The 26,683-nt window shown below is 41.8% G+C and overlaps 2 protein-coding genes across 3 annotated transcripts in view; one reads left to right on the top strand and one right to left on the bottom strand.

The window, feature by feature from the left end:
- Positions 1–983: 983 nt before the first annotated feature.
- LOC127369675 (kelch-like protein 34) lies at positions 984–5,438 on the top strand. Its single transcript, XM_051411242.1, has one exon. It carries the CDS (start codon positions 1,755–1,757, stop codon positions 3,561–3,563), a length of 1,809 nt encoding a protein of 602 aa, XP_051267202.1. The 5' UTR covers positions 984–1,754; the 3' UTR covers positions 3,564–5,438.
- A 1,059-nt stretch (positions 5,439–6,497) lies between these two features.
- cnksr2a (connector enhancer of kinase suppressor of Ras 2a) overlaps positions 6,498–26,683 on the bottom strand; it is a 51,548-nt gene continuing 31,362 nt past the window's right edge. Inside the window, exons 10-25 of one of the 2 annotated variants that reach the window (XM_051411191.1) lie at positions 26,443–26,555; positions 26,162–26,316; positions 25,756–25,845; positions 24,393–24,607; positions 21,180–21,231; positions 18,245–18,420; positions 17,105–17,178; positions 16,914–16,985; positions 16,021–16,088; positions 15,728–15,825; positions 14,918–15,136; positions 13,648–13,789; positions 13,156–13,380; positions 12,221–12,408; positions 9,845–9,895; positions 8,966–9,061 (exon numbers count right to left, since the gene is read on the bottom strand). In XM_051411191.1, the coding sequence (XP_051267151.1) occupies positions 9,878–9,895; positions 12,221–12,408; positions 13,156–13,380; positions 13,648–13,789; positions 14,918–15,136; positions 15,728–15,825; positions 16,021–16,088; positions 16,914–16,985; positions 17,105–17,178; positions 18,245–18,420; positions 21,180–21,231; positions 24,393–24,607; positions 25,756–25,845; positions 26,162–26,316; positions 26,443–26,555 (1,905 nt within the window). In that variant the 3' untranslated portion in view covers positions 8,966–9,061; positions 9,845–9,877. Of the gene's footprint in view, positions 9,062–9,844; positions 9,896–12,220; positions 12,409–13,155; positions 13,381–13,647; positions 13,790–14,917; positions 15,137–15,727; positions 15,826–16,020; positions 16,089–16,913; positions 16,986–17,104; positions 17,179–18,244; positions 18,421–21,179; positions 21,232–24,392; positions 24,608–25,755; positions 25,846–26,161; positions 26,317–26,442; positions 26,556–26,683 lie in introns of both variants that reach the window. The other variant, XM_051411190.1, reaches the window with a different exon arrangement.

The raw sequence follows: 26,683 nt of genomic DNA, 5'->3' as shown, positions 1-26,683 counted from the left end.
AAGAAGGAATGGATGACACACACCACCAGATCAGATACCCCCCCCCATCTCTCCCCCGTCAAGGCACGTATCTATCATCACATCACATGTCCTCTTCCACACAGACAAACACACACACACAGAGAGCAGCTGTAACTAAGTTTAGACTCCATCAGGTCACGGTGGAATATTCCACTAAGGGAGAAACACTGCTGGTGTTTTAACAACCATACGGGAGGATTTGACATTGTGTGGGTAAAGATTAAAAACACTGCAGTTTCAAAAAGGCATGAGTCTGTTTTCTCTCTTTGCGAGTAGCCTGCGTGCTGAATTTTGAACTAGTGTAACCCTTCCATAAAACAAACACACCCACCCCACACACACACACACACACACACACACACACAAATACACTCTCATCTCAGAGTGTGAGCCAGCGTCAGAGACAATAATCATAACTCACTACGAAAGGTTCGTTGCAGAGAACGCTGCAAGAACTTGTAAGTGTGCAATAAAGTGATGTTTGCATATTGATGTGTGTGTGTGTTTGTGTGTGTATCAGGCAGACAGTAGCACACTCTCACACGGTAGCTCAACATTAATCAGATACCCATAAACATGCTGGACAACTTGGATCCTGATACTGGAAACATATCCATCCTTTATTGTTTTTTGCTCTCTGGCTCCCTTCACCCTCTCCTGTCTCTGCATAAAAATAATAACATGACATCAATCTGCATGATTTTGAAGCAGCACAGGTCATAATAAGGTTAAATGCCTCCCAAAAGGGCACGGCTTACTCTAATTCCAAAATGCTATGCTCCCACTTTTGACACTTAAAAAAATATTTGACAGCTTGGCAAAACTTCCCCGGTTTGATATGCACCTCGTGCTGAATCCGCCGAGCTGTGTCTGTGTTTCTATTCCTGTCGCCATGGCGATGAGGGCACTGATAGGTGCCGTGGCAACCGTGTCCTGGAATCTTGGTTCGTAGACTGTAGCAGCTGTATTTACCAATGAGTTCATCCGCCGGGATAGACACTAAAATCCTGCCAGGCTCCCTCTCTCTCTCTCTGTGTGTGTGTGAGTGTGTGTGTGTGTGTGTGTGTGTGTGTGTGTGTGTGTGTGTGTTTAACGATGTATCTGCTTGCTGGCCGGGTTGGTGTGTGTATGTTGGATGCATGTATTAGGGTGATACTCCCTCCCGGACGCAGAGAAAAGGGCAGAGGGCGAAAGACAAAGCCAACAGAGCTGGGACATCACAGAATGAGACAAGAGGCTTTGGGACGGACCACATTTAAGGGCCAAAAAAGGGGTGGGGGACGGGGGGGGGGTACACAGGATTGTGTTTGTGTGTATGTAGTGGGCAGTTGTTAACCTTCCTATCATGGTGTCACATGCCCGTCGCTGGAGACAGAGCTGGACAAAAACACAAATGGAGAGACCTCGACTGAGGAGACGCACTTTACTCTCTTTTCTTTTCCCCTCATTTCCCGCTCCATGCTTTCAGCAGCCTATTCTCTTGTTCTCCTGCTAACGTCTAACTCTCTTTTTGTCAAACGTTCTTTTGTGTAGCTTGTCGGCTGCATGTTTTTTTGACAACGCTCACTGCTGCCTGCACTGTGCTTTCTGCTTTTAATGTTTCTTCCTCTTACTTCCTGCCTCACTGCTGCTTTCTCGTACCTTCCAGACTAAGCCTTTTCTTTAACGGGCTGCTAATCCACTAGTCTTCTCACCTTCTAACCTTCCTTCTCTCCTTGCCTCCTCTCTTTTGGATGGATAGCTATTCCATTCTCTACAGTTCCACCCAAAGAACCGGACTTCTCTCCGGCTTCCAGCGCCTGCGCTCTCAGAGACAGATGTGTGATGTCGTCCTAGAGGCTGGCGGTGTATCTTTCCCATGTCATCGCGCCCTTTTGGCCAGCTCCAGCGAGTATTTTTGGGCTCTGTTTGGAGAGACTACCGCGGAGAGATTAGCGGACTCCATTACCCTTCCGGCGATAACACCTGAGGGTTTAGATGCCATTTTGGACTTCCTGTATTCCGGCTGGCTGAGTGTATCACCGTCTACACTTCCCGTCGTCTTGGAGGCGGCCAGGTACTTGCAGGTGGAGCCGGCTGTGTCAATATGCGAGCGCTTTATTACTGATGGTTTAAGCGCTGAGAATTGCTGCTGCTATGCTAACTTGGCCGAGCATCACACCCTCTCAGATGCACTTGATGCTGCCAATCAAACCATCGCTTTGGAGATGGGGACATTGCTACAGGAAAGCAGGGATGACCTTCTCGGGCTAAATATCCAATCACTGATGGCGGTGCTTGATGCTGACGAGATACCCGGTGTGAAGGAGGTGGATCTCATAAAGGTGGCTTTGGATTGGCTGAATGAGAACGGGCCCCTCCCCCTCCTTAAATCAAATCTTCTGCTGAGTCGTCTGCGCTTCGGATTGGTCGCCCCCTCTGACCTCACCAATCTAAGCCACGCCCACAGAGCAATGGCCACACCTCTAATCAGGAGTCAGCTGACTCGAGCATTAGAGTATCATAGGCTAGGTCCAGCTCAGCCAATCAGACAGAGCAAACAGTCGACGCTTAGGGCGTCTCCCAGTCGTGTGCTGCTTGTGGGTGGAGGATCCTGCCCTGATTGGCCAGAACAAAAAATGCTGGCGTTTGATCCTAGAAGCAGGAAGTTTTCATCCCTGGGTTCAAGTCTCCCACTGCGACTGAGAAATCACTGTGTGTGCTCGGCGGGAGGTTTCCTCTTCGTACTCGGAGGAGAAGAAGTGAAAGAAGGAGACGAGGATGGGAAAAAGTCTGTCACCATGGCAACATCCAACCAGGTGTGGCGCTACGATCCTCGCTTCGACCGCTGGGAGAAGGTGGAGTCCATGCTGGAGAGGCGGGCGTGGTTCACCTGCTGCGTGGTGGAGGATTTTATTTATGCCATCGGGGGTCGACAAACACAACCAGTCAGCGACACACACACCTCTGTAGCTTCTGTGGAGTTTTATGACATGGCTACGGGAGCATGGAGGAGAGGAGCAGCCTTGCCTCGCCCCCTTTATGGCCACGCTTCTGCTGTGCTTGACAACTGCATCTACGTTTCAGGTGGTCTCCCAGGCAACCAGGGAAGCATCCATGGTAGTAACCACGGCGATAACCAGGACGACCACAGAGAGTGCAGCAGAGAAGTTCTATTCTGGGACCTCAAAGGAAGAGTCTGGGAGAAGCGAGCGTCCATGTCCATCGCCAGGTTCAGCCACCGCCTGGCAACCGTCCACCGCCACATCTACGCCTTACTGGGAATGTACGAGCCTTTCTGCGATATCGAACAATACGATTCACAGTCAGACCACTGGACCCGCCTTCGACCGCTTCTCATTGGCTCCTTCAACTACGGAATGGTGTCGACGCCGACTGGGAATCTGCTGGTATTTGGAGGGAGAAGATGGAGCGACGGACAGGAGGTGATAGTGAAGAGTGTGTTGGAGTATGATACAAAAAAAGATAGCTGGAGAGAGATCTGTCAGCTCCCCAGACCTCTCACCGGGGTTGAGTGCACACTGCTGCCCCTGCCAGACTAAAGTGCACATCGTGTAAGAAGGTTTTTACACGAAAAAGTGTGAACATGCCTCTCATCAGTGCAACGCAGCCTCAACACGCTGAGAATGAAGCACACATATTGAAATAATGGTGTGATAATATCATAAATTGTACCCTCAATTTTAATGTGTTTGTCATATAAACTACAGTTAGGTTTAGTGAACTAAAAATAGTGGCTTTCAGATTTGAAAGAACAAAAAAGAGGAAGACTATCCGCCACAGTAGACAGTTTTGCGGGCTGTGTTGGGAAATGAAACCGGGGTGTCAAAGATTACACCACCATCTCAAACTTTTTCACTTTCAACCTTACTAACTGGCCTGGATTTCAAGATGTTTCTAGACCTGTCTCATTAGAGGAGAACAAGATGTGCAAATATATAGGAACATATTTCAAACAAGTTCAATTTAAAACAAGTAGAACTTTACTTTTGTCTCGCTGAGAATTAGATGAGACACACATACATACACATTTCCTATTAAATGTAAAGCTAATACCGGGAGCTTCGCTTAGCATAAAGCACATGGCCTCCCATATGCCTTAAACTTACTAAATTTTTTAACCTTTTGGTGTTTGGGTGGATTACACTAATCACATATGTGTTAGTTAGGGAGCTTTACAGGTGCTCAATGCAGATTTTTATACCTCTAGACAGAGCAAAGCGAGCTGTTTTTCCCCTTACGGGCCTTTATGCTAAGCTAAGCTACTCTATTGCTTCATAGTTCGACATTTTAGGAAAATACTATTATTTCTGTTTTGGCCTCAGCTATAACCAGGACACAGCTTAGTTTATGATAAAGCACAGTAATAACAGTAATAAGCTTTAAGTGCTAGAGCACCATAAATGACAAGCAACCAGCAGTGAGAAGTGACACAGGGCCTACGTGGTGTTTTATGAATGATATTCCTGTGACCGAATGTGCCAATGTTCTGCAAAAAGAAGTAAAACAAGAGCTAAGGAGAGAGATAAAAGGGGATTTTTTGAGAACAAGTACAGGTAAAGAGATTTAGTGGAAAGAAGGTACTTCCTGCACAGATGAGTTTTCAAGAAGAGGTTGAGCCAGAATGCAGAGGAGGCTATCACACACAAGAGGGAATAGAGAAGAGGTCAAAACAGGACATAAGGTGACGGAGGTGGAGGAGGACAGCTTTAAAATAAAAACAACAGACCGACAACGTAGATAAAAGTTCCACGCATGTGACATTCCTATTTATTGACTACTGATAAATAATATATTCTATGAGGTAAATATAGAAATATAAGCAAACAAAGAACATTGAGTGACCTTTTTACTCTTTCACCCATTTCTACCTGCACTGACAGCCCAAATGGACAAAGTAAAGCTGCAGAGTAGAAAAAAGCATTAGCATGAAATCATATGCACGGTTTGTGGGTAATAGCTAGGTAACCTGCTGGTTCATTATTCATGAACTTTTATGCTTGTATCTTCCATTTAATCCTGAATGCATACTGCGCTGTCTGCATTACATTGTTTATTTAACACGTTTTATTATGTTTGAAGGTAATGTTGTATTCGAAATTAATTGCGTGTCTCATTATACTCGGCAGTGATTACTGTCAATGAAAACAGCACTCAACTCGGGTATTAACTTCAATAGTTATACATACAGGCACCTTGAAATATTTCATATACAAATCACGGTGTGTAGACTTTTCATTTGCCTTACTGTCCAAACATTGTTGGAATTTAATGCAGATTTTTAGCAGTATTGTACAATTTAACATTCCAATTGGTCATCATCATGAAATAATATATATGTATTATGAATTCTCATTGATCATGAACCACTGGAAAAATTTGAATTAACCAATAAAAATGAATTGCAAAAGTGATAAGCTCCAGTGTCTGTTATCTCAATTTCAATAACCTGATCATTTGAACAAAGTATAGCATTGTATGTTAATGTCTGGCAAACATTTTCTCTCTTTTTTTACAATCTGGTCAAATTTGTGTGAATGACAAGAGGTGAAAATTAGCTTTGCTTTCTGTGTGAACGCATATTAACACAAACATTTAAAGTTCTTAGAGTCTTAATGTTGGTCCCTTCAGCTCAGATATTCCTTGTTTCTGCACCACACACCTTTGTCTGACGTTTGTTTATAGTATCCCCTCTTCTTCTGATTTTTAATTCACTAGCATCAAATTTGTTGTCCAATAATGTTTTCACCGGCAAAACATTACCAAAAGAAAATGCGAATTAATGTGCATTTCTATCCACTACCGTTATGCAAATAAGATGTTTCATAGAGATACACAGCTGGGGGCGCATATTTTCCAGTCGGATTTCCCCATAAAGAAGAACAGGGCACAACAAGGTGACGCAACTGAAAGAGCCCCAAATGATGGAAAACAATGTAGAAAACATGATGGAAATATAACATTTCTGTGTTTTTTTAATGTATCCATAATGTTACAGTCTCCTCATGGCTCCACACAGGCCAGATGTTTTTGTTTTGTCTCTTCAGTGGACGATAAGTAACACGCTTCCCGTATGGCACATTTTATGGACACACACCTAATGTAACAATGTCAGTTCAACTGCAACTACAGGACTGTGCCAGTAGTTGTTTCTATAGCAACACAACACTCAATTGACACCAACTGCTGGTGTCAGATTAGTCACTTTTTGCTCAGCTGTGATTGAAGCATTAAGGGAAAGGGCCAAGGATTAGGATTGGTCAGCTGGGAGGAGAAGCAGAGTTGAGTTTCTACACCAGAGGATCTGTGTTGGTTTGTTGTGGACTCTCTCTCTCTCTCCCGCTCTGCCTCCCTTGTTGACAGAGACGACGCAGCAGCTGTTACCGGCGCTCATCATCCCTTCCCCAAATCCTGTCAGCCTCCTCTCCTTTCTCACCGTCCACCGCCACGAAAAACAAACCACAAATACACCTTCCTCCAAATGACCACACTTTATTGATCCACCCTCTTCTTCCAAACAGAACACGAAGAATGATCACGTAAATAAATACTGTTATTTTACCATAATTTATAGATTCAACATTAAACAATCTTTACTCAACTGTCCAAAATCAACCTGATAGAATTAGAGAACATCATCCAAGACACTTAGTTTGCACTCTATAAAGAGAGATCTACTGTATCCATAGATTTCAAACACAAAAACAGAAAAGGAATATTGTGTTTATCTACAACAAAGACATGCTACTACAACCAACCACGGGCAGCAGCATAAAAAGAGCATTCAAACTGTATTTATTGTTTGTTGTTTATTGGCGTGTGCGTGTATTTGTGTGTACGATTGCTTTCATAGTTTTGTGCAGTGTCTCTGAGTATTAAGTCATTTGCCAGCAGCGTACAAATAACAAACTAATATATTTTTATTAGATCCATATTTCAATTCTTATGCAAATATCTCCTCATATTCTTTATGTGGCATGCAGGATACAGAAAGCCTCTGAGGAAAAATCCACCCTTAGGAACTATTACACTGTTATGTAACATATAATCAATCTGTGATGTTTGGGAAGTTTCTGGAGGTTTTTTTTTGTGATTTCCCCTTTTTTTTATGATTTAAATGAGATTTTTTTCCTTTTTTTTTTCCTACGGTAACCTTTCACGAACTTTACCACTTGTGGTTGACTCATACACTTGTAGTTGCCATGGTGACCGTATCTCAGGTGTTATAGTGAGGATGGCCCATTACGGCTGCTGAAAGTCAAAAAGGTCCAAAAGCCAATAGCAAGAATCCAGTCTCCCCCTTTGGAGGTATTTCTTGTGTTCACAATGCCTAACATGGTAATAAACTGCCTTTTAAAATAAAATAATTTAATCTGCACATCAGACGAACACCCGATCGGTCGAAAACCACAGGGAAGGTCAAATTTCCTCCATTCTTAAAGCTGCAAAATATAGATAATTCTACCACAACAGACTCTTTCTTGGAGGATAGGTAAGGTAGGTTGCATTTAGAAGTTCTGCTGAAGTAATAGGGTAGGGTATAGGTTATTTTTACGTTACAATTTGTTTAGTACAAAATTGCATTTTGTATTTTTACACAGAACAAGGACTGTGGATTTGTTTTTTTTGTTACACTGAAATTATTTTAAGAACGAATGTCTGTGCAGTGATTATGGACAAGAGATTTGGGAATGTTATCAAAGATATATACAATATCATGTTTGAACATGAGCTGGTTTTCATGAAGATGAAACGATAACAAAAAAAATAATAATGAAGAGTAACTGAAGATGTCATAATGATTTAAAAGCAATCTTTAGGCCTAGAGATGAATTAATGAGCTCTAATGTAAAATCAAATGGTATCAACAATTATATTTTTAAGACAAGACTTTTGATTTGCAGACATCGCCGGAGGCAAAGTGTTCTGACAGTGAAGATGAAATCAAAGCATGACAGGGCGCTGACAGGGAAACTGGCATCGTATCAGTTTTGGGGCAAAAATAACAAGAAAATGCAACAATGTGGGCTCAACTGGCTGTTTGCAAACAGTGTTAAAGTGTTTTTAGGGTGGACTTTTCCTCGTGGGTCCTATTCCAGAGGTGTGCATGCTTCAGGTCCAGCCCAGCACAGTACATAATTCTACCAAACCAGCACAAACAAAAGTCTTTAAAACTAGATAGAAACTGAATGACTAGTCAGTTTAAAAAAGACCTCTGCTAATGGTTCTCTGCTGTAACACTCACTGTACAGAAAATATCATCATAGACATCAAGTATAAGGCTTGATACAATGTATATGTCACTCGGTGGCGGTCTATGTGACACTGTGCAGTCAGTATAAACATGGCACAACAAGCAGGATGAAATACTGTTAATGGCAGCTCATGAAGGAACTATTCTGAGATCTCTGTCCATGTCAGGAGGAGCAAACCGATGTCCAAGGTAAGTTTTGCTGCTTCTTTATATATGGCGTTTTCCATGAAGAGTATTTAAAGAGCACATAAGCAAACATGTAATATTTAAGAATCAGTTTATTGTCCGCCCTCAAGCCAGCTGGAGTGGCATAACCAATCAGCTTGTAGATTGATGTGACATGAGGGCCACGAAGGCGTCTCCTCAGAAAGCTGTCATGTTGCACTCGTACACTGCGGCTGCTGAAAGCGTATCGGGAAGTGAAGTCAAGTTGTCCCTAGTCTCCTCTCTTGACAAAGTCCATCACTGATCGCAACCCTGATGCATCAAAACGCTCCGCTGCAGTTCAACCCTTTCCAGAACCAGGAGATGAGAGCAACTTAGGCTTTGTGTGTGTGCGTGCGTGAGTTTGTGCATGTGTTAAACTCGTCAGACATGGGTCTCGATGTAGGAGTGTGTGTGAGAGAGCGAGGGGGTGAGGGGCGGGCCGGGGTCTGATTCAGCGGTCGAGTCTGGCTCCTGAGAGAACAGCTCCTGATAGGCTCTTTTCCACTCCTGGAACTCTGTCGACGACAGCTGGGGATTGGCCAACAGCCTGTCAATCAGCGCTAGCTCCCCCTCCCTGTCCTATGGGGGATGCAGAAACACAGGAGGGGCTGGTCACTTTTTAGATCATTTTAAACCACTAAGCTTTAAAACGCAGACACACGTGAAGCAAGACACACACGTAAGGGGATACACTAAGTTTGGGGGAGATTAACACTAAGACACTAAGATCATCCATTTGTGTTTAGTAGATTATTTGTTTGTTTATTGCTGAATGGTAAATGAGGACCACTTTATAAAGGGTTCAGAACTTGTAATAAATTGCATTATTAATAATGAATAAATGCACCAATACTTTTTTTAGATATGATAATAATAAGAACATTGTTTGGGTTGGGAGGTTCTTCATAATGACCCTACAAATAAGACTTAATAGATTACTGTAAGCAGCTTTTATTAATGGCTTATTAACATTTGTAATTGAAATGACTTGCTAAAATAAAAGGAGCATCCTGTGACTCTTTATTAATACATTTTGTTAATTAATGTGTCTTCGCTGTCCACTGAAAAGCTCCAAAAATCTCCAAATATGGGGATTCTGTATTTTTCAGATACACTTCTTCAAGAGCAAAGGATCCTTTATGTGCTGAGGAAATTCTCCTACATCTGAGGTGTACTAAACTACCTAAAGTTACCTAAAATGAACTGCAGAGGCATCGTCACAAAGCTGAAAACATGGCATTTTTATTAGCTCATGGAGATACATTTTGGAGATACATGGATTTCACAGGACAGGGACATTACTGGTTATTAGAAAGTCTTATCATAAAGCAAGAAACACATGACTGTTTATTAATGACTTACTATAACTGCAGACTTGGTGGCTTGAGTTGTTCTTCATGGCTTATAACTGATCTATAAAGCATTGGTAAGAATTAGTAAAGCATTTATTGACCATGAATAAAGCCATTAATTACACTTTATAAAAACATTCATAAAGGGTCTCTTACCTTATTCAGTTTAGATCAAATATTTCCTATATTTACATAACAGCTAACTATGATTAACTGACAATCACAGTTCACTGGATCAATATCTGAATTAGTCAGATATAAACCTAGCTGCATTAACTAAAGTGAGTTACTGATATATTTTATTTTGTGAAACATCATTGGATTTGGTTTAGCACATTCATAATGGCAATACTAAATATAAGCATATAAAACCTCCTCTATCATTATTACTGTCTGCTTCATCAGAGACGTTCTACATCACTATAGCAATAATGAGTTAAGAGTACAAATCTTCATTTGTCATCTAGACTGTAGCTTGATGTTTTGAGCTTGAGAAAATCTCTTTGTTGTTTCCACAGCAACCACTGCAGATGAGTTGATGCTGCCTGAGCACACAAATACAACCGGATTTCTGGTCTACCAGGGTCACATGGATGATTTTGGTATCCACTGTATGCTCTCAGGTACATTTCATCCCAACTCCCCCCCCAAAAAAACTTGGTGTATACCTTTAAGAGACGCCAGACAGGGAACAAACATGTAAGCTCCTCCACCCAACCTGTACCAGCAGACACGGGCAGCCAAAGCCACAGACCCTCGCAAAAAGCTACTGCAGCTACACACACAAGCGACAAAGACCCCCACGCCCTCGCCAAACATCCCCGCCTACATACACGGAGGAAGCAACAAAGATACAAACTCTAGAGACAAAAAATAAAACAGCCACAGCAAACCATTCACAGGCACCCAGCCCAGAAACATAACCACTGCTCATATAGCATAAAGCCACAGATGGCTGTTTGACAAAGCGCTGTAGAAAAGACTCAAACCGAGGAGACAGACTGGGACAGGTGACGGCACTCATACTAACAAGACAGATATTTTTACAGCATGTGTGTGTATATATGTATTTATGTGTGCATCAGGGTCAGAAAGCCATGGTGCATTACAGCTATAGTGCACACGGAGGCTCCCTCTCCAAAAACAATTAGGAGTGCCATTTTATCCATTTCACCCTGCTCACATTTAATGTGGTTAGGTGCATTCATGTGTGGATGTGATTACTGTAAACCAATGGGCCAAGAAAAATACACTATAACAAAGGTCATCCATAGTGGATAAGAAAAAAAACCTGTAGATTTTGATCGGAAAATGACGACATTTCAGTTTAGCAAATGAAAGTGGGTTGGATCAGCAAACCTCGTACAAACTAAACCAATCGTAACTCTAAGGGGTGAATGAATGGCTGTGAACAAAGAATGCGAAAAAATTGCACCATCTTCCTTTTTAAGAATAGCAAATTAACACTGGGATATCAGATACGAGTGAGCTATGAGGTATATTGCAGTTTAAAGTTATAATCCTTAAGATTTGTTGGTTTTGTTTTTCGGCAATAGCCATTCAGTGGATTTACATTCAGTAATTATCACACTTTAAAGTAGCTCTCGTTAGTGACGGGGTCCGCCATTCAGGCACATATTATTTAGGCATATTACCTTCACATGCAGAAGAGATTCACAGAAAATGATGCAGCTTGTAATCCAGAGCTGCCATTTGTACTTAGCTAATTGATAACAGCTTCACTGTTCACTGTTAAGAGTTGAATTCAGTCACTGCTAATGAAAACCAAACATTTCCTACTGCTGTAACGTCACATTAAAAGTGTTTAACTGGTGAAACATGCCCTTTTTTGTGGCAGTTACAGAAAACACAATGGTAATTTTCAGCATTTTTTGACGACAGATCAGGGTTGAATATCGCAGGAGGTAATGGAACAAGAACAAGCACCCGCACCTCCAACTCTTTCTCCTGTTACCGTGTTGTTCTGTTGTGTTGAAAACTTCTTGAGCAGCAAGAAATCATATATCGCAGTTGCAATTATTTTTGACCGACTTCTTTATTAAAAAAAAGTACATTTGTTTGGCTGCGCTGTAAACATATACACCAGCTGCTGTAATATTGCTGACAAAGTTGCTGCTCAACAAGCGTAGTTTTTTACCCCACTTGGTGTCGCCAGATCATCCAGGACGGAAATCTTAAGGATTATGACTTTAATATAAAACAAACCTTTCAAGAAAAAAAAAAAAACTGCAATAAAAATATATTTAAAAAAGGACTGTACTCGGTGTACCAGCTTTTTTATGTGTGCGTGATATTTTTGTGTGCACATCAATGCTGATACATTTCCTGCATGTGTCTTTGCGTGTGCATTCATGTGTGAACCAACCTTCAGCGTGGACGTCAGTATGCGGAGGCGGTGCAGACGATCATTGAGCTGAGGGTCGGCGGCCCGTCGGAGGAAGGACTGCCTGAACTCTGACTGACCTTTCCCCTCTGACCCGCGGCCGAGAGGACACACCCCGCCCTGCTCGCACGCCCGAAACAGGTCGCCCAGGGATGCACCCTCGCTGCCGCCTTCACACAGCCAGAGAGAAAGACAGAGTCGCACACTTAATGGTGATTTACACCCTCTTTCACTTTTCTAAGATTTGAAGTTAAAGGCTAAAGGGCTGTCAGAAACCTGATTAGGTTGAATTATGTCTCAGAGCAACCACTGGAGGACAGCAGCACAGACCTCAATACCTCCACTACACAGTATAATGACTTCTATTAGTCATAGAAAGATTAATAATGATGATAAAATCCTGTTCTCTCTTTCCCTTCAGCTTCAGGGGTGTCCTCTCCACTTTTATTCCCTCTGCTTGACGAATTGAAAGAAAATGCACATGATTATTATATTTCATTGTGCATATCTTTGTTGCTCTCTCTTGTTGACTATTTTGGCACTTTTCTTTCGGTACGCCGCTGGGCTCACCCAGGCAACCAGTGCACCATTGTCTCATTAGCCTCATTAGACAGTGTATGACTGGAGTGTGTGTTAGCCTGCTAGATTTAAATGATGATGATTTAAATGGAAATGTGTCTGCCTGAGAGCGTTTTTATTTCTGGCACATAACTGACGTCAACGTCTTCACCTTAAAAAAAATATTTCGGTCTCTGGTGGCTGTCAGTCAGTGTGAGACACATTTTTCCTTTCTGCTCTTACCTAACGTCAATCCACCCACACATTATAAAAGCTACATGTATTTGCTTTGTGCTCCTTCGCCCCCTTGCATGCGTCCGCGTGTTTCACTCTACATGTATGTTCCCAAATACACTCACCGTTGTGTGTTTGCTGTTCTTCTTTCGCAGGGGGCGTGAGGAGTGTGTGTAGGTTGCTGTCTCGTGGCAGTGTGAAGCTGCGGGGTTTCCCTCCCTGTGTTGCCATAGGAATCAGCCTCTGCATCGCCATGGGCAACGGGACATTCCTCTGTGCAGGAAGAGTGTAAACGGCTCCGGCCATCATAGTGCCGCCCCCTGGACCGGGCTCAGCAAAGACAGCGTCCTCTGTAACGTAAAGAGAACATAAGACAAGGAATAACAAACAGTTACGTTGTTCTGTAAAAAAACGAATGCAGTGGCACTCATTTTTAAAACAACTAAATATTGCACACACATGTTATATGTGTATATGTGTAAAAAGTATTTATGTTTTGGAAAAATTGGATTCCTGGCTTTGTGACCTGAATGTAATGGTAATACTCTGTCACCAAGATCCAGTAATATATTGATCAACTGGTTGGATCCATGAAGCATCTGGTTTATTTGCGTTACCTAATGGTCCAGTTTGTAGGTAGTGCAGTCCAGCCTCAGTCAATGGGGTCTCAATCAGGTCCTGCCAGGATCGTCTCTGAGATGAGGAGGAGCGGCCCGGAGAGCCTGTCTCACTGCTGCCCCCTGCGGGACTGGAACGGTACTATAGGAAACAGAAAGTATCATTTATTATTCGTGCGTTCATGTTTCTGGGAAAGTTTTCCGATTGACCAGACTTGAAAAGAGCAAAATCGTCCATGTGTCACCAGTGGATCATGGTAACGTTCATTGTGATCCGTGCTACCCCCCTCAACAGCTTATTGATAGTAAAATGTACTTGACATAAACGTTATATATCACAATGTTCTCCACTTCACTTCCCATGAAAGCCAAGTAAAGTTAAGAGCCTGGCACCGTACAAAGCATATTTTTCTATAATTTGTATGAATTTTAAAAACTCCTTTCCCAAACTCCCAGAATAAGTGAATTTATAGAGAGTAAATAAATAAAATAAAACAAACAAATATAAAGACCCGCCAGGGGCCCCTTGAAGTTTGAATAATTCATAACAGTCAAACACTAGAAATTGGCTGGAGGAACAAACAGCATACTGAGACTTTGCCAATCTCAGATTCTTGTTAGCACTGGGACTAAAAATGCAAATTTTGTCCAGTGGGTGGTGCTGGAACAAAGGCCATTCAAATAATTTCTAAGGTAATTAAAATCAAGAGTCCCCACAGGTAGGATGAATGTAATCAGCTAACTGTGTGTCAATTACATTATGACATTACATTGTGTGCAAATGTCACATTTTAGCCTGCAAACACCCCGAGAGCAAAAACATATTCCTGTAACAGGTTGAACTGCAGTGGAAACAAGTTGGGGGACTATTTTACTGTTTTTTAGTCTTTGATACCTTTGGAAGTTACATTTGTCATTTTGGGAAGTACATTCAGGCGATTAAGCTGGTTAGCTTAGCATAAAGACTGGAAGCTATCCAAAACAGCTTGCCCGGCTGTAAAACTGATGTTTTTGAACTTATTAAACAAACAAGATCAGTGTACATTAGAGATTTTGTTGCTAGATTTTGTTACCTTCAGTCAGCCAAGCTAGCCGTTTCCCATTGTTTTCAGTCTTTATGCTAAGCTAAGCTATTTGTCTCCTGGTTCCTGACTGGTTTCAAGTCAAGAACCAGTGTTAATGATCAGGGGACCATGAATATACACAGTAAAATTAATGGAAGTCAGGCTTTTAGTTTGAAATATCTTGCTTTGGACAGACTGACACTCACCTCTACAGGATCACATCTGTACTGAGCATCGCTGCTGCTGCTGCCCCCTGGCTTTCTCCCACTGTGTGTGGTGCCTCCCCCTAGCGGACCGGGGTGGTACTGCGGCTCTGCAGCCACCGCTGGGGGCTCGCCACAGAGGAAGTCTTCCTGGGAAGAGCGAGAACGAGACGTCTCCGTGGAAGACAGTCGAGTGGTCCGGCCTTCCAAGTAGGCACTCATCTGACAGAGAGAGGACAGAGTAAAAATCTGGCAGACGTCATTTGATCGACTCGTCTCATTCAACTGTAATGACACACTTGAAAAAGGGACTTCAATCCGGTGAGGCAGCCAGATGACTTCCAAGGAGGCAGGGTGATGATTGAATAAGTATTTGAGAAAGAGACAGGAAGACAAAGAAGAGGAGATGAGTGTTTGGACATGAGTGGGAATGAGTGTGTTTGAGTGTTTGTAGAAAAGGCAAAAGACTTTTTATGAAAAGGATTTTCAAATATTATTATCTGAACAACTTAGCAGCCTGTGTGTCTGGTATCTTAAACATGTTACTGCTATTGTTTTGGCTTTTCATTTTATCCCAGGCTAAAAAATACACGCCCAAAGACAAAGACATTTAATGTGGAGCAAAGCAGCGTGAGCGCCAATTATAGCATCAATTATACCAATTTTAGCCCCACCACTCCCTTTAGGCCACATTGGCAATAACTTTAACTGTTGCAATGGACTGCGGAGGAGCACTGAGCATGATTTTTGCCTTCAAGTACAGTGCATACTTTATATGAGCTTGTAATACAGTCGTGTGTGTGTGTGACTCACTGATGGAGGCCGTGGGTAGGTATCGTATGGAGGTGGGGGACTGTCCTGTTTGGGGCTGGAGGTGGTGTCCTCCTCATGTTCACTCTCACTCCAGTAATCTGCAGGAAACCCACACACAGACAGTCAGAAACACTATCCATCCATATCTATCTATCTGTCCATCTATCTATCCATATAAATACCATATGAAGTATACTGTCCAAAAGGAATAGGAGTATTAGTATTTGAAAAGATCATCTTTCTGCAACCATCTGCTGAAGTGCCCTTCAGCAAGTCACTAAATGAACCCTCACCCTGCTCCTGGCGTATCCTCTCTCGCTCCGCGTAGCCCACAGCGGCCATGTTGAGACGACTCAGCCATCTAACAGAAGGAGGCAACACCCAGAAGGAAGTTCAGGTTCAGAAATACGGATTTATGACTTAAACAAAAACTGATAATTAAATGTGACAAACAGAAGGAATATATAGTAATATATAGAACATAGTGACACAAACAAACCACAAACACCCTCTAGATATCACGACAGGAAAGGAATAATGAAATCACATGACTCCAACATTGACCACAATCAAATGTAGTAAGAGACAGATTACATTCAAAGACTACTCCAATGGACAGTTATAATTGATGAATCAGTGCCAGAGATATTGTATTTTGGATTCTAGCCTTCTTCCTTGTCAAAATCTGCTGCCTACATTACCCACAATGCAACTCGACCACCAACAGTAGGAGATTCTGGCCTCAAGCAGTCTGCTTCTTCTCATCTAACTCTTGCCAAGAATGTGAGTAAGCATATTTCCAAAAAAAGCCAAATTGCCCTTAATAAGTAATGTAGAAAGGTCTAATAGACTTTTATTATTATTACTTTAAAACTCACTGGAAACAAGAGAAATTATTAACAAAATCCTTTCTGTAGTTGTGTAGTAGCAGTATGTAAATTCCAACACAGTCTGGACAACCTTCGCAGAGGCTGTAACTGAACCCTCTATGGAAATATCTTGCAAATTATGTTTTTCATGCACACCACTTGCCAAATAAAAACAGGCCTTTCCTTTTATTATCAAATGAGAAACATATTTGTTTTGTGCTCTGAGGATAGTAAACAGAAAGCTGCACCCTTGCCACCCACCAGGGAGTTTGCCCTTCTGCATAACCTTCGTCCGTGTTCAGCACATGCTGCTTTACCTGTTCATGTCGTCCACTCCATCTGCTGCAAAGTAGAAACTCTTGACCTTGGGGTGACATGCTTTGAAAGCACTAGAGACATAGGAGGAACAGAGGGAGTTATTTTTGTGCAGGATAACATTTATTCATGAGAGCATGCTAACTGCACAACACATAATATATGCAATAGACTGTTTTCATCATGCACTTACTACTTCTTGCGACATTCACTGGCCCGGTCGATCTTAAACTCTGGAAGACTGACAAAACCCTCTGCCTTCTCATCCTGAACGGAAAGAGACAGATATCAGGAGAAAGATAAGATGCTAATGGGATGTGGGAAAGGCTGAAGGAAAATTCTGGTTTATTTCAATCTGGTATATTTCTCATAATTATGGTGACTCTGTGGGCCTCCTACAGTTTCTAAATAAACATGATTTTTTACATGAATCATTTCAAATCATGAGGTCTGACTAAAAGTAAACACAGAAAGTAGCCGACTGGGACGGGTCAACCTGCACGTCAGTTTGTTTGCACGGGTGCGTAGATAGCATAGATAGCATCCCATTGATTATGCGTTCGTGCTGAATTAAACAAATCTTAAAATCTAAACCCATGTAGCTGTGCTTTGAGCTAAATGCTAACGTCAGCATGTGCTTGCAAAGACAACGGTAGGATGCTGATGTTCAGCATGTATAATGATTACTTAAGTTTAGTGTGTTGGCATTTCATTGATGTATTTGGCCATAAAACACTAAAACAGAAAAGTTAACTCAATAAAAATCCGCAAAATCGACCTCATGGTGGCGATAGATACAAAGTCGGGGGATCACCAAAGTTAATTGAAGTTATTAGTTATAAGTTTGGGCATTGTAGATATTTGGAACAGATTTAATGGCAATCCATTTAATAGTTGCTAAAATATTTCGGTCTGGACCGAAGTGATGGCCAGACACTGACATCTCTATAGCCATGGCTAAAAAACAACAGGGTTTTACACGACTTTTACAAAGACTTCAGAGAACTTCTACTTCATACACTATTAAACTGAAATCAAATCTCTTTATTATTCAGATCAAGATCTTCCTGACTCATCCTGTAGCTGTGATATTGTAGCAGAAGTCGTGACTTAACTTCTACACAGCATTTTACTCCCTTGTCTTTGTCACAGAGCAGCACTATTTCAAAACCTTGCATAGCTCCCGTTACAGCAACCACAAATTATGACAAATTTCATCATTGCATCAATTTTTGGGAAACTGCCACTTGGAATACCCTTTCGCCATCTAGTGTCAATAAAAATTGAGATAATTGGCTGGAAAAGGAGAAGACAAGAATAACAAGAGACTTGCCTCCTCATTGATGTACCAGTACAGGCAGTTGTCCTTCAAAACAAACCAGTACTTCTTCCATTTCTGAGAAAAGTAACCCTTTGCATCTCTCTTTCTCCACAGCCAGCCCTCGCAGTCTCCTCTGCCCAGCGCCTTGCAGGAAACACGCCTCCGACTCAGGGAGGCCAAACTCCGTCCTGGAACAACACAAAAGGAAGCGTGAAGGCGGCGTTGACAAATACAGAGAGAATATAAATCTGAAAACTGAATGACAATTTGTCTTGCTTTCAACCCAACTTTGTTTCAAATGGTAGAGGATAGTACTAATGCTATTTATAAGTGTTCACTCTTTCATAGTGGTGGGAATTAAAGCATTCACAAAATGCCACATCCTAATGTCGCATTAATTCTTGGCAAGAGTTCAGCCTCTGGATTCGACAGAACGCTGCAGCACTGCAGTAAGGTAAGAGGTGTTTAATAAAACTTTTTTTCCTTCTGGCGTAAAAAGCCCTGTAACATTTTTTTCACAGCAGGCTCCTCATTAGAGATTAGCGGGGGAAACTTTACTCCCAGTTGAGGGCCGCCAAGAAACTTTTATTGTGCTGTAGCAAAAGTCTTACGCCTTTAAAGGAGAACACAATTCGATATCCCAGTTATTTCTGTGGCAACGGAAAGTGCAGTGTTCGGTGTATCTCCAAACGAAACAACTTTCTTTCACAGCGCTAGACATAAGAAAACTAAAGCTCAAACACACTGCATGAAAAGGTCTTAAGCCTAGAGAGACCCTGAAGATAATGAACAGGTAATATACTCTGATATAGAGGAAACAGTACATTCTGAATATGAGCACAATTCATTTCTGAGCAGCAGCAGCCTGATACCATCACCAATTTGAGTTTTGGCTTCAGGAAACGCTTAGTCATTTTAGAAAATGAAGATTGGCCGCAGCATGGACCAAAGGGAGTAACTAATATTTCATTACCTTTTTGATAAGGGTGCTACTCGGATTATTTAAAACATCACTAAATCATTATCGTCGCATTCATTTTCAAACGTTGCTTTAATTGCTGTAAACAAACAAAGCCATCGCCCGAGAAAAAGTGCAGATGGAGCTAAAGCTTTTCAGCGCTTCTCAAAATGGCAGATGGTGAAACAAGTGAAAGAATCACTTCCAACATGTTGATCCTCGTTAGTGTGGTGAGAGGAAAAAAAAAAAAAGCTTTGGTCAAAGAGGCAAAGAAACTGATACCAGAGAGTTGGAGGGAGGACAATTAGGGAGTAAAGCCATCTAAAAGAGAGGAAGAAAAAGGACTCTATGGTATCTGGCTTGCAATCCTGGCCTCATTTGTTATATGTACGTATGTATAAAGATACATATTCCCTTTTTTAATGCGCTACAAATGTTTCATCTCAACATTGTGACATAAAGAAATGCTGACTTTCATATGAATGTTCATGTGGACTAAGTGCACAGTATTAAAGCGAAAAGATGGAAAACTGCCTCGCTTGCAATCCAGTCTGGACTCATGAGAATCTGCGAAATCATCAAGATGTGTTAAAATGCAAATACAGTCGTCTCCGCACACTATGTGAGAAAAATGTTCTGACTTTAGCATGAGTCTGTGGCTGAGACTCAAGTTGCAGCAGAAAAATAATGAGACAACTTCAGTAGGATACATTTTTAACATGCAGGATATAGATTTCTAAGGTCAGAGACATTTTTATTTATGTCTCACCAGATGATATAAACAAGAAGGTGTGATTGATTGTTTACCGACCAGCGTCTTTTCACCTACGTGTATTTAAACATCATTAAGAGTGGACAGATCTCTGCCATATGTGGGGGAGGTGTGTGTTTCATTTTACTGTACCTCTAATGGTCCTTGTAGGCCAAATTGTCTTTTAAATTATGTCGAGCCTTCAGGACCTTTCTTTATTGTGTATTCACAGTGTCTTATGCTTCCCCATATTTCAACCCCTTTGCTATTAATCAGGAATGTTCTTTTTCACGACACGTCCTTCCCGATCCACGTGTAACGGCGATCTGTGCATCACCAGTGTTCGGCGTGTATGCATGAGAGGAGTGGAATGAAGGGGAGACAATTAGGGCTCTCTCCTAATACTTGACTAAACTAATACTTGCTGAGAGAGTCTTAGTTGACCCACTTTTCATGAGTCGGATAGTCACAGAAAAAATATAACACCGCTTGTGAGCCGTGCCTTGTCACCAGGATGAAAGTATCAGGGGGTTGCTGCAACACGTGCCTTGCTCTTGTGCTAACTCTACTAGCTGCCGTTAGGTACGTAGCAGTCCTATTAGCTGACACTAACCATACTGGGAGCTCGAGGGATTGGGGGGAGGGTTGTTTTTTTTTTTTTTTACATTACTAGCATAGGAGCTTGCATAAGAGAATGAGCACCAGATCCTAGACCAGTTGGTGAAGAGGAGTGAAGAGTAAGCCGCTAGTATAAAGCAGAGCAGTCAATTAAATAGGATTTTCTGACAAATACAGACACACACACACACACACACACACACACAGACCAGCACAATGACACCACTACTATGACTGAAATACTGTGCTGAAGCAATTAGTCAATTAAACAGTTAGTTATTAGTTATTGGTAACACTTGTGTTTACCCTACTATTTGTTGTTTTGAAATGGCTGCTGTGAAAAAGGTCTACACAACCAATACATTTTATTTTAGCTATAATTACCAATATATATGTTTTTTTTCCTTCAAACTTTCTGGGAACTTATTTGAAAATGACAGACCCGTAAAATGAAGTGTTACTAAGATAAGTGGTTCAACAGCAGAAGCAGCTGCTCTCACATTGCTGTACAACGTCCATTAGCTCAGCTTCCCTGAGACAGTGAACGACCGCAACTGGAAAGTGTCGGACTGTGACGGCAGCTCCTTGCTTGAAACCGAACAGGTGGCGTCTCTGCTTACCTTTATTCTTCTTCCTGGTCTTTGACTGCAGAGAGGAGGACTGTTGGTATGTCTGAGAGCGTGTTGGAAAAGAAGAGAAGAAGAGGGAGGGTGAGCAGGCTGTCAGGATGAATCAGTGGCCTTTGTTTGCTGCAAAGAATCCTGGGATATAAAAGATGACAGATCTTAGGGAGCGGAGGAGAGGAGGCAGAAGGCACACAGATACAAAGGGAGACTCTCGCTCTCTCATTATCTCTTTCTCACAGAGACACACACACACACACACACATGTGCGGGTGGAAAAGTCAACCTCATGGAGGACTTTTGCAGCTCTCACACCTCTAAACATAGAACAGAAGGGCAGGAAGGGAGGGAGCGGTGGCACAACAGGACGTCCAGGTGATGGAGAAAATGTGGGAAAATAAAGCTCAGGGGCCTCGCGGGATTAAGCAGAGATTTCAGTAAGCAAAACGTAAAGGACGGACATCTAGGAGAGAGGTTTTTTAAGGTCTGACACTGAGTCCGTTAGTTAGCCGTGAGTCACAACTTGTTTTTTTAGCCAGTGTTTGTTCACATTTTGGTCAGCTGGCACCAATAAATGTGATGCCGGATTAACTACCAGCAGTTCCTTTTTGCAGTGTGCCCATTGACTGTCACTGGATTAGTTTGATACTGTAGAAAACGTGATGATTTTCAAGCAAGTTGCTGCTGTTATAAGATTTGTGTTTGTGTGCTGTACTTAAGTACAAATATGAGGTACTTGTCCTTTCCTTGACTGTGTTCTTCTCATACCACTTTATACTCCTACTACTACTACAAATTAAAATGTTTGCACACAAAACACAAAAATGGAATCACGCAAAAACATTAACTTAATAATCATTTTACTTATTTCAATCATTTGAATTGATTTTTTAAAATTGTATAGTTTTGACTTTTTGACAAAACAAGCATTGTGAAGATGTTACTTTGGGCAGAGTCATTATGACATTTTTCTCATTATTTCTCAGTATTTTCAGAATTTTTACAAACCAAACAATCAATTGATTATTGGAGAAAATAATCAGCAGATTAATCCATAATGAAAATAATCATTAATTGCAGTCCTGCATGAAAGAGTTCAAAATGAGCTCCGCCTCAACCAACAACAGTAAAATCTTGCTTTTACATTAATGCACATGAAATAATAATATAATGATATGATATATAATAATAATAATAATAATAATAACAATAATAATAATAATTAAATAACAGTTTACATTGTACATTTTCCAGATTATTGTTACATACGTTTTTCTTCGTCATATTTTGAATGCATATTTTTACTTTTGGTGGTGGTGTGGTATTATTACTTTGAGCTACTGCTGATTTCTAAACGAATTAATGGACATTTATCTGCAATGGTGTCACATTGAATCTAAAATGGCGTGTTTCATGTCTCTGTTATGACCTCCTCTGCTCCCCCTTCAGCTCCTCACAGTTTGAAATCCTCTGATCTAAAACAGCTCTGGCCCGCATATTTGAGATGTGACCTCTCTCGACAGGTCAGATGGGGCCACACACCAGCTCTGATGTCACGATATTACACATGTCTGAGCCTGGAGCTCGGCCACTCACAGCCCCACGCTCAGCAAGACGGATGACATGGTCCCGCCCACACCCACTGACACGCCATCTGCCATCGCAGCAGCCATGCACACTGTAAACACACACACACACACGCAAGCACATTTAATTTCAAAAGAGATGCTGTCAAGATGTATAAGGTCACTGCCGGCCAAACTGACTGTCTGGACCTGAGAGCGGCGAGCTCAGACGGACAGCCAGGGCGGACAGATGTCATGGAAATGACAGGGGGGTAATAATGAGTCAGCATTCACTCAGATCACACTTCACTACAGCGCTTTTTCCTTGAGGGGTAAAATTTGTCTTTTTCCCCTCAAATCTTTGAGAATCAAAACAAATCAGAAAGGAAGCAGACGCTTACGTCATTTACCTTGTTTTTACTCTGAGGAGGCAACTGAGGGGAAAAGTCAGAGTTTCATAACCGTGTTTGATCGACGTTATGCAACTATATAATGAAATCTTGAAGCTACTACTTGCAAATTAAGGTAGGCAACTTTATTTTTTCACTCTTCAAATGCTGGTACTCCTTTCTTTATCAGTCCTTGATGCTAAGAGCTCATTGTTGCTACTTGTAACTACTTCTTTAAAAGGAATAGTTCAAGGGGGGTTGGGTTGGCGTCTGGGTTTGTTGTTCTGGTCCAGTGTACGAGCTTAATCCAGTTTGATTTTATGCAAATTGACTGAACTGGGATTTGTCAGTACTAGACGCTTTGGCTAATTAAAAAGAAGCAGCTCTCAGCGAAATCCTTTAGTGTAGCTGACTACAGCTGAGTACACGGTGGAGCAGAAGTCTTCATGGTGAGTTGCTAACTAGTTTGTGAATTAATGGAAAGTTAATGAACAATGACTCATCATTTCCACTTTTCAGTATAATTCTAATATAACCCTGTTCCTGACAGCAACTCATACTTTACATTATGGCATATATTTGCTAAGTTACCAAGGTAACTAGGCAGCTATTGTTTGTCAGTACAGTCAGTAATGTATTATTATTATTATTATTATTACTCTGTTAATACAAACTCAACATTTCCTGTATTCATTTCAAATTAAAACCCCACTAGCGCTTCAGTGGACAGAAACCCTTCATGTCTTGACAAGGCTTTTATTGTGAAACATACACGTTGTGGAAACCTTCTTGACTTGCAACTCCACTTTCATTCATGGACTCATTATGTTCCACTCACTCACTCACTCACTCACAATACCTAATGGTAAAATTCGGTTTTAGTACCAGTAGCTATTTGGTTTAATATCAAACCAAACATTTTTACATTGGCGCAACAATACACTTTTTTGCTGTCTTGCCAAGAGTTAGATGAGAAAATCCCTACCACTATTATGTCTGTCTGGAAAATATGCTAATTATATAAATCAAAATATTGCTTAGCTTAGCAACAGGGGGAAACAGCTAGCTTGGCTCAGTCAAGGGGACACAAAATACCAGCGCCTTTAAAGCAAGTTGTGCATTACATCCAAGCTAGCTGTTTCCTCCTGCTTTGAGTCTTTAAGCTAATTTAGAAAGATGTGAAACTTAAAAGTGGTCAAAACTTATTTTAAAAAGACGATTAAAAAAGGATTCACTCGACCAAATAATTTACTTACATGATAAATAGTGGCGGGATCTCTCGGTGGAGAATCTCTCTGATTCGTCTGGAGGACGTAGTGGGAGGGGCTTTGGCTGTGATGGCTCCGCCTCTTGGCCCGTTTGGCCGTGTCATTGGACCGCTTGCCCGGACGAGCTGTGTGGGAGGAGTAGTCTTCAGAGCCGGTCCTCTCGTCCACGCCGGACAGTCCCACGTAACGCATCAGGGACGCTTCTGTGAAATGAACCAATCAAATTTAGCACACACGTCAAATATATCAAATTCACATACAAACACATCAAACTTCTCCATATTAGAGTAATTTGTGGTACTGATTGATTGTGATGCTCTTCATTAATGCTGCCTATCAATAGTTTTTTAATCTCACTGAGGTTTTCTAGGCTAATTAGACACTAAATAAATAATATATAAATTAAACACAATACCAAAAGGTCACATCGCTGAAAGACTCATTAAAAAAAGATTGCATAATTTGATGTTTAATCACAGCATCACCAGTGAGCTAGTCAGTCATTAAAGCAAACATGGATGTAAACTTTGAAAATCCTGGTTGCTTGTTTAAATGACAAATGTTGTCGTATTTCTGTCAAATGCAGTACTGTACCAAGTATATCAAAAATATTTCAAAATATATTAGGCTGACTGATGGATCCATATTACCCACCATCTGTCACAGTGTGGGGAACAATAATGCTGTTTTTCCGTGAGTCTGTGTTGTGTCCATGCATGCGTGAGCACATCTGTGTGACGACGACTGTGTGAGTGTTTATTGGATTAGTTCAGGTGCACACTCTCTCTCCATCTTTTCAGACCAACTTCCTCTTCACCGTTCCACTGGGGAGGGAACTCAGGTTTCACTACCTCTTCTCCACGGTACCCACCCTGTCCTCCCCTGGTTGCTAGGCAGCGGCCAGAGGAAAGTGAGACACCGAGAAGAGCTGCTGTCAGCGTCACCATGGCAACTGGGTGAGTGATTCAGGTTGAGGTCAGGGAGAATAGTCTTTTTTTTTCTGTTTCTGCCTCCTCTCATCCCTCCTTTCTCCCTCCTCCTCCTCCTCCTCCTCCCCCCCCCCTTCCTCTCCTTCTATTGCTTTTATTCTTTCTCCCTTCATCGCTGCCTTTCATTTTCTCTGCCTTTGTGCCAACTGTCTACCTTTCTCCCCCCCCCTTCCCTTCTCATCCCCTCTTATTTCATTTCTCTGTGATGCTAATCACAGAGAGAATTAGAGGATGGAGGCGCATTGATCTCCACACACACTGATCTCTTCGTAATACAGAGAGATGGGAACATTTAACTGAATCTAACAGGCTCTTCAGGAGGTGCACACACACACATATGCACTCCACACGCCGGCACTCACCTCTGCGGCTTTCTCTGTTAAGCTTGGCTGGATCTTCATAGTCGCCCACCCAGTTACACTCCACAGGCATGGAGATCGGCCTCAGCCTGCCTACAAGTAAACACAATTATAAAACTTAATATTGTTAAGTTTCTGGTTCCATTTTTATACTCTGATATTTGATATTTAGGATTCTTTTTATTTATTTGATCTGTAATGTATAGAGCGGCATCACTTTCTAAAACTTTTTATCAACCGCCGCTGGCTGCCAGGTGGATTCCCAGCCTCATGATTGTTTTTTTAAAGTGGTCTTATACAGCAGAATGAGAATGAACTCAATCCCTCCTCTTATTTTCTCTCTCACACACACACACACACACACACACACACACACTCACACACACACACTTTAATCATAAGAGCGTACCATATGTAGGCGTGGTGCAGTACACAGGCTCCTCCTCTTCTCGCAGGCGAGACTCTTGATCCAGGAAGGAGTTTGGTGACTCAGATCGCTTAGCAACGCTGACGCCACCATGGTTACGAGATGCCTCATCTCCAGACAAGGCTCCTGTCTCATCTCTATGGCAACAGCAGAGGCGGATTTAACGGCAAACAAGTGTACATCAACGTCAAAAGCTCCTCTTCTAGCTCTACTTTCTTATCAGTTGATTTTATTTTATCTTTTAAAGTACACAAGTACTCTACCTGGGTGTGTATGGCTCAGCAGGTGGAGGGGGGATGTGAAGGTCCTGGAGGGCAGAGCTTTTGGTCGGTGTGCCTGAGGGTGTGGCCGAACTGCTGCCTGGGCTTCTGGTTGGCTGCAGAAAGCAAAAGTGGATATGGTTAGGAGAATCTTTTCTTTAACTATTTTTACAGGTTGAATCATCTTCATCTTGAATGTCTCTAAAAATTTTAATTATGTTTCATTAAAACTTGGACTCAGATT

This window comes from Dicentrarchus labrax, unplaced genomic scaffold (assembly GCF_905237075.1).
Source record: "Dicentrarchus labrax unplaced genomic scaffold, dlabrax2021, whole genome shotgun sequence".
Taxonomy (NCBI): domain Eukaryota; kingdom Metazoa; phylum Chordata; class Actinopteri; family Moronidae; genus Dicentrarchus; species Dicentrarchus labrax.
The sequence above is the reverse complement of the archived record's forward strand: the minus strand, read 5'-3'. Positions and strand labels throughout refer to the sequence as shown.

Coding starts and splice junctions, on each gene's coding strand:
- LOC127369675 (XM_051411242.1), top strand. CDS start 1,755: ATGGATAGCTATTCCATTCTCTACAGTTCCACCCAAAGAACCGGACTT.